The sequence below is a fragment of the Martes martes genome, assembly GCF_963455335.1.
Source record: "Martes martes genome assembly, chromosome: 5".
Taxonomy (NCBI): Eukaryota; Metazoa; Chordata; class Mammalia; order Carnivora; family Mustelidae; genus Martes; species Martes martes.
The window spans coordinates 104,953,788-104,968,538 of record NC_137892.1 but is presented as its reverse complement, the minus strand read 5'-3'; the positions used below and the strand labels follow the sequence as shown (position 1 = coordinate 104,968,538).

Sequence of the window (14,751 nt, the reverse complement as noted above, 5' to 3'; positions counted from 1 at the left end):
AGTTCAGAGAGATTGAAAAGGAAACCGATTCTTACAGGGTGGTGTAAGAAGCACCTTCAGAGGTAGGTGTAGGCTGCTGTGGGAGTGAGAAAGGACAGGGGCAGAGTCCCCAGACTAGAAACCTTTACTAGTGTGATAAATGCCTCTCTGATTTGATAGACAAAATCCCAAGGACCTGTTGTTTGTGGTCTTGGGGAACTGACCGACCTTGGGACTCATCTTTAAGTAGGCCCTAATGAGACTGACATGCAGTGTTACTTTATGGATTAAAGCGGGGCCGTGGCAGTGATAGAGGCTGTCATCAGATTTCTGGTTCTTTTCCTGAGCACACCGTAGATCTGTACTTCCCCACCTCCTGGCCTTGGATGTGGCCAAGTTACATGTGAGCAGAAGAGATACGTGTGACTTTGGGGTGGGAGAGTCATGAGTGGTGGGTGATTCATTACCGCTACTTCTTTCTGCCGTGTGACTGGCCACGGCAGACAGTGGTGTGTCTCTGTGTGTGTGACAGTGTGTGTTCTCTGCCCCTGCGGGTCCAGAGCCCCCAACAAGCTCCGACGGACATGCAGCCCGAGTGAGAGACGGGCCCTTGTTGTACAGAGAGGCTCTCTGTTACAGCAGCATAACCACCCTACGGGCACCTGGGCCCGGGATTCCAGCAGAGGGAAAGGGGACCCTTGAGCCCCCCACGTGATGGCTGGAATGTGACAAGCCCGCTTATCATTTCCCCTCCAGGAGAAAGACATTCAAGATGCCCCTCTGGTAGAAGGAAAGAAAGTCTGAAGAAGCATGGCTTGTGCGCAGGGAGGGGGAGGAGAGGCCGGAAGGGCAAGAGAAACACGTTACCCGTGCCAGGCACGGACCAGATTCTTTAGACACATGCTCTCACTTAATCTTCTGAATACTCCTTCAAGGTGGACATGATTAGCCGGGAAACTGGAGCCCAGAGAGGGAAGAAATCTGCCATGGGCTTGCAGCCAGCAGGCGACGCGGCCAGGGGCGGAAGCCCGTGGCTTCCCTGCCGTCACATCACCAGCCTTGACGACACAGCAGAGACAACGAAAATGGATCGCTCTGTGGGCCTGGGAGGCGGGTTGGGGCTCCCTGCCCCACTGGTGCTGTCCTCTGTGATGCCCCTGGGTAGGCCGGTCTGCCTTGGCCTGCCTGGCACCCTGCAGAGCAGCCCAGAGGTCACGGTCTGATCTGTGGTTTCCCGTTGGCCCTACTCTGTGCTGTGTGGCGAGGGGACATGTTTGGGACATCATGGGACATGTTTGGTCCACCATCATTCAGCAACTGGAGAGCCCATAGCAGGCCCGTGGGCAGGCTGCTTTCTTTGCATCCAGGAGCTTTCCGATGCCGGCACAAAGTAGACACTCAGCAAAAACTGACAAAGGCGACGAGTGGAACACTGTGGGGGACAGCTTCACCTGTTTGCTAAGTGCCCTAGTTAATATTATTCATATCACTAATATTTTTTTAATTAATTTATTTTAATAAACATATAATGTATTTACGTATCACTAATATTAAACACTAATTAGTCACGACGACTAACAGCTGTTTGGCAGTTTACGGTTAGCAAACCTTTCCACGCATGACTTGATCTGACCTTCGCAGTAACTCTGTGATACAAATGTTTGCTCCCCATGTCCCAGACAGGAGAAACTGGGGAGCAGAGATGGACAGCCTGACGTTGCCCCGCTGAGTGGTGGTCCGGCTAGTTCAGGTACCTTAACTGAAATCCCACTCTCTTTCCCTAAGATCACTGTGAAGGGTTGCTTTGGAGTGTCACGCAAGTGTGAAAAATCAGCCTGAGATGAAGTAAGTTGAGTATTTTGTGCGCAGGTGAACAGCATGCTTTCTTTAGAAAAGTGGGGTGATCGATCGGTCTCAGCTAGAGAGTCTTTCAGAGATGACGGGTTTTGCCTAACACCGTCTTTTTTGGTCCTTCTCAGTTTTATTTGTCAGGACGATGCTGGAACACCCATAAAGGGAACTCTGGAGAAAAGAACGGCATGCGCCAGTAACCCATCCACCCGTTCCGCTTCCGGGCTTCCTTCTGTGCCTGTCGGAAGGAGGCCAGAGGAACAGGCCTCCCCAGCGCTGCCCGTGGTCTCTGACAGCACGCCTTAGGAAGTTACTCTCGTCCTTTGTCCTGACTTGCTTTTACCCAGACGAGTGTGGCCCAAAGAGCAGAAGTGTCCCCCTCCAAATGTCATTTATTAATTTGAGGCGGCAGATCTGGGTTTCATGCTGTGAAGTCTAAGCACAGATTGTACCCTGGGGACCAGACAGTCCTGGAATTACATTCTGATGCTTCCTCGGGCCCGCTGCATGTCAGAGGCCAGCCTCCCGGCCCAGGGAGCCCGAGTCAGCATCTGGGGAAGGAGGACCACAGACTGCTTTACCATTTTGACCCTTCTGACCACACAACGAGTGGCATTAAGCACATTCACACTGCTGTGCAACCATCACCACCATCCATCTCCAGAACCTCCTCATCATCCAGAACTGAAACTGTCCCCATTAAATACGAACTCCTTATTCTCCACCCCAAGCCCCTTGCAACCACTGTTGCCCTTTCCATCTATACAGATCTCCCTGTTCTCGGTGCTGCATGTCACGGAATTGTGGTGTCTGTCCTTTGGTGTCTGGCTTATTTCGCTCAGTACCATGTCCTCGAGTTTCATCCACGTTGGAGCAGGGGTCAGAATGTCCTTTCTTTTTAAGGCTGAATAACATTCCATCACAAGGCTGTGTTTCAAGGTTAGCAAAGTCCTCAGACTATCCAAGTGCCCTCGGGAGCCAGAGCTTGGCTGTCCAATAGAACTTTCTGCAGTAATGGCAGAGCTCTGTATCTGTATGGCCCTTACTGCAGCCACTAGCCCTAGATGGAGCTCCAAGGCTGAGCACTTGAAACATGGCTCCAGAGACTGGAGAATCAAACTTCTAATTTCATTTAACTCTTATTAATTTAAATAGCCTCACATGACCACTGCCATCATCATAGACGGTGCAGGGCTGGACTACAACATCCACCCTCCTCACTTAGCCATATCCAATTTTAGTTCGCTTTCTTTATCACCCTGCCAATGGGAACAACAATCTAAGAGGACTATGGGCAAGCAGAGATCAGAGCCTGTGAGCTAGTTTGCTCTTGGTCTTAGTGTGTCCAGGCTCATAGGCCACAAACTGCTTCTATCCAGAGAGCTGTTGTACTTAGCACCCATAGGCCACATTCCAGACACTCCATGGGAACCCCCAGACCCAGGCGGTCTGCAGCAACAGGACCAGAGGCACGCCGGGCTGAGGCCCAGTGTAGACTGCTCTCCTGGGAAACTAGAAAATCCATGCCCTGCCCCCCAGATAATAAAAGGAAGTGGTGCTCGGGGTGAGGAGGACTGGAAACCGAGGAGGAAAGTGAGTCAGTCTGGGGGATGGGAAGGGAGAGGGAGCCACGTCAAGTGGCCACACTGCAGGCCTCCAAGGGGGAAGAGAGAACACTCCATCAGCAGTTTTCAACACATCAGCTTGTGGTGGAGAGAAAGGAGACACGCTATCCAAGGAAAACAGTGTGGAAGCTGGCGTGGAGGGCCACACGTGGTTTGTGTTAGTGGCAGACTGGACTTGGAGGCATTTACTCCCTCAGGATCACAAAGCCTCTCGTCCCAGAAGAGCCAGAGCAGGCCGTGGAGACTGCCGTGCGCAGCGGCCGGCAGGGTCGCTGGGAAGCCACGTGGTCCTCAGAGCAGGACACAATGGCATACCCAGATCCACTGGACATGGCTCACTTGTCTTTGGAGATTTTGTCCCCTCGAGTCTGGTCTGGCTAAATATTAGCACGGTCTGGCGTCCTGGTGGACATGCCAGGTGGGGCCCACCTCCCCACCTCGCTCTTCTTCCTACGGCCCCTTTGGTCCAGGTCAGCGTTTTCTCAGTCTGACTTCCTTACCAGTCTGCCTGCCCTCTGGCCTGCCCCAGTACCTCCTCACTGGTAGGTGCTGGGTCCCTGGCATACAACTGTGCAAAGAAAGAATGAATGAATGAGTTAAAAAAAAAAAGTGGTTATCTGATTTGGTCAGCCATGGAAAGCCCTCCCTTATTCTGTGGTCTAGGAGAGGAGACATTAGGATAGAGGTTCTAGGTGGCAGTGACAGGACCCCTGGACTGGGATTCAGAGCCAACTGACCAATACAATGTTGTTCCTTTCCATTTCAGAAATCAAGAACTGCTGACTGGGGCGCCTGGGTGGCTCAGTGGGTTAAAGCCTCTGCCTTCGGCTCGGGTCATGATCCCAGGGTCCTGGGATCGAGCCCCGCATCGGGCTCTCTGCTCCGCAAGGAGCCTGCTTCCCCCCTTCTGTCTGCCTGCCTCTCTGCCTACTTGTGATCTCTGTCTGTCAAATAAATAAAATATTAAAAAAAAAAAAAAAAGAAAAGAAAAGAACTGCTGACTATGCAGGAAAGGGCTGTCTCAGCTACACACCACCGAGATGGCCACAGCTTTCAGATGGCAGGGAAGGATGACTCCATCAAGTGTGTACAACATGTGGGAGGCCCTGCAATTTCAGAAGACAGTGTCTGTGTGTCTGAGGACCCAGCCTTTGCTATCCAGTACTTCGATAAATACAGATAAATACGGCTGGTGGATTCTGAGGCCAGCTTTTGCCTAGGATCTTGCTGGGCAGCCTTCCCGGCTAGGCCAGGTCTGCCTGGGGAGTGGGAGCCCTTCAGTTCTGCCACCCCTGTACCTGCCCCCAGAAAAGATGAGGAGACACTCCCTTTCCTTTGGCCTCTGGGGTGGAGCATAGGGGCTTCTGGGCAGACATTCGCCAAAGCTCAGAAGGGCAGTTGGGGCCGTCAAACTCCTGGAGAGGGGACAGATGGGTCCTGTCTCAACCCCTGCGGGAAACAAATGACTTCTGCTGTGTGCCCTGGGACAGCCGCTCCCATCTCTGGGATGAGCGGTGCCTCAGAAACAACTCTCCCGGCAAGCCCCTGTCCCTAGGAATAGCCCTCTCTCGGTCCTCACAGATGGAATGTTCTCCCACTTCTCCCCCGAGCTCGGTGCTGGGCAGAGGGACCCAGCTGGCTCTGTGTCCCCCACCACGGGAATTCTGCCAGATGCCCAGCTAGAAATCCTGCCTCTATATCTTTGCACACGTGGCTTCCTCTTCAGGTAAAGCACTCCTCCATCCTGCCAGCAGGTCGGCTCCTTACTTTTTGTCAAGGCCCTGCTCAGATGTCAGCTCTGCCTAAGGCCCCCTGGCCGGGACAAAGGTCCCTCTCTGCACACCTGGGGTCTGGCTCGGGTCTGGCTCAGCACATAGCTAACTGTGCACATAACTTCTGTGAGGGCAGCCCCGGCTTCGCTGAAGACCATGACGCTGGCCTGGGGGACACACTGAACCCCTGGGAAAACTCAGAGGGCAAAGGTCGCATGGCGTGCTGTAGACTCTTCTCCCATCTGAGGCCTGTTTGTGCCGGGCCTGTGTTGTGCTGAGAGCAGCCCTCTGCAGGACAGGATCTGGCCGCATCTTAGTGGGAGTGCCAGATGGGCCCCTGAAGGCCAGCTCTACGCAGAACTCGGAGGCAAATCTGGCTTTGAAAAGATAGATATAAAGGCAATGCTGGGCCTCAAGGAGGCTGGGGGACTCAGTGGTTGGGAGCGCGGGTTTCAGACTCAGCCACACCTGGGTCTGAATCACAGCCATGCTGCTTCTGGGCACGGGACTCTGCCTCTCCGAGCTTCTGCTTCCCTGTCTGTGACTTCAGGACTAAATGAGATGGCACAGAAAGTGGGCACATGGCGCATTTCAGCAAATGCTCACTGACCCCATCCCAGTGTCACTCTACCAAACCCCATTTCTGCCAGGCACTGCCCTCAGTGCTCTGCGCGTTCTGGCTGTCCCCGTGCCCTGCTCAGATGCCAGCTCTCTCTGGCACGCTGTGATGGACTCTCTAGCATGGGCCCCAGCTAGGGCAGAAAGGGAGGTTCAGAGAGGCTGAGTGGCCTGCCCAAGGCCATACAGCTGGTAACACAGCGCTGGGACCAGACACCAGGTCTTGCCATTCCAAGCCCAGGGCTCTATAGCCTGCACCCTAGTATGAATGAAATACGAGGTCAGAGATCCACTAGAAAGTGGCAGGCATGACGATGAGGGTCTCGCTGTTCTAAGCAGAAGAGGGTCAGGAAATCACACTGGAAGGTGGACTGTCATAAAGGGGACCTTCTTGCTGGTGACTGTGAGTCTCTTTTCCCACAAAGGAGCCTGAGTCATGCTCCTCCTTTCTACCCCAGGCAGCCTCTTTGTAGACTGTTTCCTCTGCCGGAATGTCCTGCCCCGACCAGGAGGAGCATGTGTTGTTTTCTGTCATGTACAGGCTATCTCCCCCTCTGTGGCAGCAGCTGTCTGATTCCTTCAGGGGACTCTTCTACTCCTTGGTTAGTCTACGCACATTCTACTCCAGTCCCTAGGATGGCCCTGACTGGTCCAGCCACTGGCCCAAGATGAACCAATGAGACATTTGCTTAAAGTGTTGGGGGTGTTCTTTTTCCTGAAGCCACTGAGCTGACCTGTGGGATACCGCTTGGAGATGTGACCACCTCTGAATCACCCATCACCCTGCTTGGGCACGAAGAATGCGGAGAACTGGAGGAAGGCAGGTCCTCACTGACACAGTGATCCAGCCACACCTGAAGCCAAGAACACTTAGATGTCTCAGTTACATTTAGCTAATCAATGTTCTTTTTGAGTAATCCATTTTGACTGGGTTTCTGTCATCTGCAACTAAAACAGTACTGACTAAACCAAGATCTCACAGCCAGTAAGTGGCAGCATTTGGATCGAAGCCCAGGATCTTAACCACTCTATTAAACTGGCACCGTCTCTTCCTCTAATCTTTACACCAGTTCCCAGCAGCAACCCACGCCCATCAATAATCCCAACAGCTGACATTTGCTCAGGGCTTGACAGCCCAGAAACTGCTCACACATATCATCACTTTTTAAAAAAAAATCAATTGAGATATACCTCAAATACCATAAAATTCACCCTTTTAAAGTGTACAATTCAGTGGTTTTTAGTATATTCACAAGGCTGTGCAACCATGACCATCAATTCCAGAACATTTTCATCACCCCCAAAAGATACCCAGTACCAACAAAGAACCTCTTTCCCTTTCCCCCTCCCCCCAGCTCCTGGCAATCACTAATCTGCTGTCTCTGTGCTCTACCCCTTCTGGACACACATCACCTCTCTTAAGACCACATAAACCTTGTGAAGGAACCACTAGAGAGAGGGCACTAGAAGCACAGTGGCTAAGAGTGTGGTATCTGGTATCACCCGCCTAGTTTTAAATCCAAGTTCTGATATTCACTAGCTGTGTGACCTTGTGCAAATGACTTAACTTCTCTGAGCCTAAGATTCTTCATCTATGTAATTTAAAAAGTTTAACATGAGGATTAAAGGAGTCAATATATTGAGATGCTGAGCAGTCAGCGGTCCAGAAATGCTATCTGTTTCTATTGTCATTACCTCACATTCCTGATGAGGACAGTCAGGCAACAAAGGGGTTAAGGGGTGTGCCAAAGGCCACACAGCACAGGTGGCCGGGCCCCAAGTCTCCTGACTGAGTCCTCTGCGTTTTCCATTACGCCACACTGGCCTAGCTGTTCCTCCACGAAAGCTTGGCCCTCCCCATACTCTTCTGTGCCAAGATACTTTTGAAAAAGCCAAGGCTACTTGCCAGACAGGAGGAAGGGGAGGGTGGGATCATGAAATCATCTTACTTCAGGGGGTCACAGCCCCATACGGGTGGGCCTCCCTGACTTGTCCTTGGGAACAGCTGACTTTGGCTGGTGGGGTCTGCCCTACTCTCTGCCAGATACCCACTCTGGGATGTGGGGGGTGGGCAGCCGGCCATTTCTAGGACAGCAGGACCCTCTGGAATTCCATGACTTTCCCACTCCAGCCACTCATCTGGGACTCTTTAAAGTTGGCTGAACCACTGCCTTTAGACTAGCAGGGAGGGGAGCCGGAGGCAGCTGTTTCTGTGATAGCAAACCCCCAATTATTGCCCATTATACTGAGTGGGGAAGAAAACCTCACTTTTAAGTTCTGGTAGAAATAAGAAAGTTGAGTCAGAACAGGAGAGTTGAGGGAGGACAGGCTTTGGGCCAGGGAGACTCGTGATCATACGCTGGCTCAAGCAGTTCCAAATGATGTCACCTCGGGCAAGTCTCATCTGAACAGAGGGACAGCTAATGACAGTTAATGTGCTTATTGAGTGAGGCACATCTCAATTAACTGTCACCATGAATGCACGAGAAAGTGTTTTCACTTTTAACATGCAGATGGGGAGACTGAGTCTCAGAAACACAGAGAGGGGACACCAAGCGGAGATCTGAAAGGCAAGCTGAGCTTTGCGCAGTGGCAGCATCATAGCCAATGAGGTTTATCCGAGGCGCGATTATTGCTAATTGAAAGGCAAGCTGAGGTTTGAACCCAGTCTGTCTAGGTCTAAAGCCCTGGATATGCTGCCTCATGGGCTGCAGAATAGCAATTAACATTTCCATATGTGCTTCCAGAAGCTTCTCCCCACCCCGTCCTTGTCCAACCTCCTCCTCCAGATGATGCTATACCAAACGCCCCGACCTCTCTGGCCACAGCCGACAGGCTCGGAGGTGGATCCAGCACCCTTGGGACAATCAGATTCTCTCCTCTGGAGACTGGACCCAGCACCTAGAAACGCCGGTGTGCTGATGACAGGGAAGGACATTTCAACTTGGGGACTGCGGTGCTGTCTGGGGGATACAGGCTAATGGGTCCGGGGAGGAAGCTGGTCTGGAGAGACTAGCAGGAAAACAAAGTAGGCTCAGTGGGAGACCCTGGGGCCACAGTGATAGACGGCTGGGGAGCTGCTGGGCCTCTGAGGGCCATTCAGTTGCTAGTTCCGTGGCCTCCATGAGGCCGGATGCCTTTCCTGCTCTGGGCTCCGTGGGGCACAGCTGCCTCCTCCCATAAATCTCCCCTACCCCTCTCTTCCTGCCTAAGCTGCTCAGGGGGTGTTTGCTGTGTGGATGTCCATAATCTGCAGGCTAGCAATCCTGACTGTAGCAGTTTCACTGTTCTCTGCCCCGTTATCCTTCTGGAGGTATTAGGCAGGCAAGAGGCTTCTGGAAGCAAAATATAGGCAGTCCTCCCTACGCAGACATGCCGTGTGTGAAAAGTCAGTCTAGTAACTTGTAGAAGTGTTTCCCCAACATTCAATCTCTGAACTGAAGACCTGCTGTAATAGCTCTGCACAGAGGTAAGAGGGTAAGAGGGCATCTAGGTAAGAGGGTGTCTTGGTCATTCTCAGACAGGGCTCTACCTCCTGCTCATGGCATTTAAGGGCGTTGGGAGTCATCTTCCTTGCCTCTCCCCTAGGGTTCAGCCCCTTCCTGGCCCCTAAGCTGCTCCTGCCAAGTCTGTTTTAGATAGTATCTTAGCATCTTTAACATGCAGCCTTTCTGTGTATTTACACGTTTGCTGTGGACCAGAAGGAAAATGTAATTTACATACGGTACTGTTTGATTTTGTTGCATTTTATGAACACAAAATACCACTAACAAGTTCAGCGCATTTTAATAATTAGGTAACTGGTGTCTCAGTTGGTTTCCATTATGCAATAACTCTTGGCAGCTTGTTACGTAGGCGTTTGAGATTGTTTTAGTGATATTGGGGAAACTGGTTAAGAGCATGTTATTATCTCGCCTCCCCCTTTAAAATAATGAAATACAGATTCTGAAAATTCTTTATCCAGCATTTTTAGGAATGGATTAGGTCCATATGAACAAGGCTGCCTGTGGTTAATATCACCCAACCTTCCAAGAGAACATGTGAGGTCAAGACATGGGATGGTATGCAGAGGACACTGTGTTCACTGGGACTTCTGGGAAGTAACCTTTCACTCCTTCCCGCTGAGTATAAGCCCAGAGCATTTTGTAACCCCGTGGGATCTGAGGATAAAGCCAATACTGTGAACGTAGGAATGCAGCATGAGTGGAAGGAGCTGGGTGCAGTGGTACTGTGAAAAACCTGGATCAAGCTATGCCTGAAGCCAGGAAGGTTTTTTCCCTCCTGGGACAGTCAAGCGTGTGCTCCACAGTTTTGTATCATTCTTGCACAGGGATCATGTTAATTTCTACATCATTCTGATTTCAGTACTCGGGCTGCTGAAGTGAGCACACGGACATTTTCAAGTCTAAGAAATAAAAAAGAATACTATGTGTCTGCTACAGATGAGGGTTTAGGTTCTGATGTCAAAATGAAAGTTAGCCCAATTAAACTTCTTCCTACACCACAGCTCACCGGACACTCCAAATCCTTACCTGGAGGTCGAAGAACTTGCTGTAGCGCCGGTAAATGGCCTCCGTGGAGCCGCTGGACCAGGTAACCCGGATGATATAGACCTACAGAGGGGGACAGAGGAGACGGGCATTAACCCAAGGGAGCCTTCCATCTCCAGGGCTCTGGAGCAAGACACAGGGTTGAGTCAGAAAGACCTGGGTACCAGCCGAATGGCTTTGGACAAGTCACTCACTCTCTCTGGGCCTCAGCTTCCTCCCCAGTAATGTGGGTATAACCGCCACCTCTGAGAGCTATGCAAAGGATTAAGTGAAATCAAGAATGGGAAAGCATTAGCACCCAGCTCATCTCAGGAGATGGTGTTCTTTACAGCACTGTAGAAATTTCTTGCTTTCCACTCAATCCAGAGAGCACCGGGGCTGGCTCTTTTTCCAGTCATTCTTAGAACTCTGCCTATTGTCAGAAGTCACTGAGACGGCAGCTCTTGAGCCTCTTCTACTTTTCATAAGCTAAGCCACCACACCACTTCACCAAGCAGGCCCCAGGCCAGGTCCCTTCTCTTTCCAAGTGCCAGTTTCTGCATCTGTGAATTGGGCTGACGGCACCTGCTTCACGTGACAGTGTGAGGATTTCACGTGGCTGAGAACAGTGAAGCACTTTATAAGCAACGGGGCCATGTTTCCAGCCTTTGTCGCAGGTCACGGCCCACACAGAACACAACATACAATGACAAATTTGGGCAAAGTGAAGTGGCAGCAGGTCAGGGGCAGGGTCTAGTGACCCTGCACACCACCTGGACACTGGGGATAAGAAATCAGCACGTGCATAACCCTTTCCTGACTTGCACAAAAGATCTGTGGCTGCAGGGTAGTTGACAATGAAAAAGTATGTATGTGAAAGCTCTCTGGAGGGGTGCCTGGGTGGCTCTGTGGGTTAAAGCCTCTGCCTTTGGCTCAGGTCATGGTCGCAGGGTCCTGGGATGGAGCCCTGCATCAGGCTCTCTGCTCGGCAGGGAGCCTGCTTCCCTCTGTCTCTCTGTCTACTTGTGATTTCTATCTGTCAAATAAATAAAACCTTTAAAAAAAAAAAAAGCTCTATGGAAACGCAAAAATGCTGTATAAACACGAGGGGCTCAGTGTTGTCAGAGGCCACGAGCTGAGGGTTGGCTGGAAGGACAGGGGCATACATAGATGAAGAAAACCTCCTTCCCCACAGCTCCTTAGATACAGAGGTGGGTGCCATTCATTATACACGGTGATTGGTTGAGAAATGAGCATGTGACCTGTGCTGACCCAATCACAGCCAGTAAGAGTCAGCTCTGGGGCTTTTGCTTCAACCCCTGAGAAAGTCAAGCTCTCTTCTTTGAAGTGGCTGGGCTATTAGGACAGGGACCTGGAGCTGCTGGGGGATCAACTCATCACCGCTTGGAAGGAGCTTGCCCGAGAAGGAGGCCAGCATCAGTAGATTCCTGTAACACAGTCTGACCCTGAGATCCAGCTCTGCCTGCAGCTCAATCTACTCCTGGTCTGTCACGTTTCCCGAGCCAGTACATCTTGGGCCACACCTGCCTTCTCAAATTATTCTTGAAGCCAGCTTACGTTGGGTTTCTGACACATGTACTCTGGTCCTGACTGCTGTGGGATGGGAGGTATGAGAGAGCTCTCTGAAGCCTAGGGTCATCGTGGTACACTTCAAAGGACCTGGAAACTTCATCAGGAAACTTTCATTCAAAATGCGACAAAGTGGAACAACTCTGTGCGGGCCGGGGCCAGAGACCAGGGTGACGGTCAGGGACTTGCGGAAGAAGGTTCTCCAGGTGAGAAGAGATGAATAAGGGGAAGATAATTCTGGCTAAGATGGGAAGTGCCCTTGAGTGCCAAGCTAAGTCCACCAGGAATGACCTCTCCAAATCCAACATGCATTTTACATCCAAGAAGCATGACAGAGAGGAAGAAACGTGCGCTCTAGAGTCACGAAGCTCTAGACTCACACAATTTCCTAACCCTCAAAGCCACAGCTTCCATAACTGGGATTAGCAACTTTAGTTAACTTCCTTAACTGGGGTTAGTTAACTTAAATGGGGTCAGCAAGTCCATCTCACACAGAGTTGTAAAGCTTATTAGAGGCCAAGCTCTGCGCTCTTTGCCTGGCAGAAAGGAGAAGATGAAGAACTTTCAGTACCCTGCACTCTGGTTCTCCAATGCCTGCCCCACCCCCGTTCATCCAAACAGGCTAATTTAACATCAGGGATTTGGGAATTTCAGCCCACCCCCCACCCCGCCCTTGTTTGTGCTCCCCGGTTCTGGGGCCCTCATGGAGCCAGAGAACAGGTCAAGGCATCCTTTAGGAATCACCATGGAAAAGTGTTTTTCTGACAAAAAGAGAACTCTGTCTCTAAAGCCACCTGAGTAGTTATCAGTTTCATTAAAAAGACTTCAATTCTGCTTCAGCAAGACTCCGGCACAGGGATTTTGAATGGCTCCTGTCTGCCATTCATTCATTCACTGTACAACATTTATTAAGTACCTGTTGTGTGCCAGGCACCTTGCTGGGTGCTGGGACACAATGAGGAGCAAGAGGGAGCTAGACCTTGCCCCTGGAGATGGGAAGATGGGCAACAGACTGGCAGACAAGCAAGTATGTACGTAACTGTAAGTTACATTCAGTGCTTAGGAAGGCCCCCAGCGTCTGCTGTGAGCACGAGATGGGGGAAGGTGGGGCAGCTGGGTGTCCTTGGAAGGGAAGGCCTATCCGAGGAAGCAAGCCGAGACCTGAAGGACGAGGAGCTGGCCAGAGGAGTGGAGAACAGAGTATTCCAGGCAGAGAGAGGACGAGTAAGGATATGGAGGCCAGGAAAGGCTGGACATGTCTGAGGTGCAGGAAGACTGTCACGGCAAGCAGAGCTGGGGGAGGAGGGAGGCAGGGGCTGGGAGGCAGGCAGCGGTGGCATTACAAGGGGCTTGCAGGCCACAGGGAGGAGATGGGATTTTGTTCTATTAAAGAGTTTCAAGGGGTGGGGGTGTGTGACATGATTTAATGTATGTGTTTAAAAATTTTTCCTATATATCCTTCTGGCCACTGTATGAAAAATGGTTTGACGAGGAGCAGGGACACCACTCAGGAGGCTTTTCCACCACTGAAAGGGACTCAGCCAATCCAATGGCCCCAACTTTCGGATGGGTAAATTGAGGCCCAGAGAAGACCGTACCAACAGTCCTTTCACTGGGGGATGCTTACACGAAGTCTGGGTAACTATCTGTCAAGAATGATGTTAATATGGATTAAAAGACAAAGGAAAAAAAACCTGATCATCAAAGTTTCATTGTTTTCCTAAAGCCAACAAAAAAAGCATTCCCATAAATGGAAAAAAAAAATCCTGCTTACACAATTCATTCTTGATCTCTTGTTTATAATTTTTAAAGTTCTGTACATATGGTACAAGGACTCTGCAGCAGTCCTAATTGGTTTATTGGAATCAAGCTCTGAACACAATTTGGTGCCTGCATTTTAGGCACAGATCTAACTTTTAATGAGAATTGTCCCAATGCAGGGTTTTGGCCTTCCCCAGGGTTTAGGGGCGGGTGAAAGGGCACACCCACGGGGTTCTGACACCCGCCCTGCTGCTGGGGGAGACTCAGAGGCACCAACTTCTTTGGCCACAGTGTTCTTGTCTCTAAAACAGGGTGAGTAATTTCCCTTGAGGATTCTCTGCAATCACTGATGCACGTGGGGCCTTGCCCAATGCCTGGCGCACAAAAGGTATGCAGAGCCAGTTCCTCCCGCAGACGAGCTGATCAATATGCCTGCTTTTCTGGTATTCCCTTTCTTGTCTTGGTGACAGTGCCTAATTTCCTTTGGAATGTCAGCCCTCTACCTTCCCTAGTCTTTGTGATAGGAAGTGGTGTCGCGGCTCTGGCCAACCAGACTGTTGCCTGTCCCTGGCCACAACAATGGGTCAGGGACGGGCACATGACCCAAGCCAGGTCAATGAGACTCAACTCTGCGACTTCTGATGGCACAGTCAGGGAAGAGCCGCCTTTCCCCACTGTGATGGCTGACTGGGAGGAGAACTGTGTGGAAAGCATCTGCCACACAGAAGCAAGCAGTCAAGAGGGAGAGAAAGAGCCCGAGTCCTGTGACATCATTTGGACCCCTAGATCCAGTATCCTGGACATTTCATGGCCAAAAGTCAAAACCTTCCCTCTCTGGTTTAAGCCAGTTTTAGTGTCTGTTACTTGCCACCAAAGCAGTCTGAACACATTTGACCTTGACTTTCTTTTTTAATTTTTAAAAAGATTTATTTATTTATTTGTCAGGGAGAGAAATAGAGAGCACATAAGCAGGGGGAGCAGTAGGCAGAGGGAAAAGCAGGCTCCCAGCTGAGCAGGGAGCCTGAT

At 51.0% G+C, this 14,751-nt stretch overlaps 1 protein-coding gene across 1 annotated transcript in view; it reads right to left on the bottom strand.

The window, feature by feature from the left end:
* The window catches only part of SH3PXD2B (SH3 and PX domains 2B), a 100,552-nt gene that overhangs the window by 59,092 nt on the left and 26,709 nt on the right, over positions 1–14,751 (bottom strand). Inside the window, exon 2 of the mRNA XM_080804401.1 lies at positions 10,378–10,458. Coding sequence (XP_080660527.1) covers positions 10,378–10,458 — 81 coding nt within the window. The remainder of the gene's footprint in view (positions 1–10,377; positions 10,459–14,751) is intronic.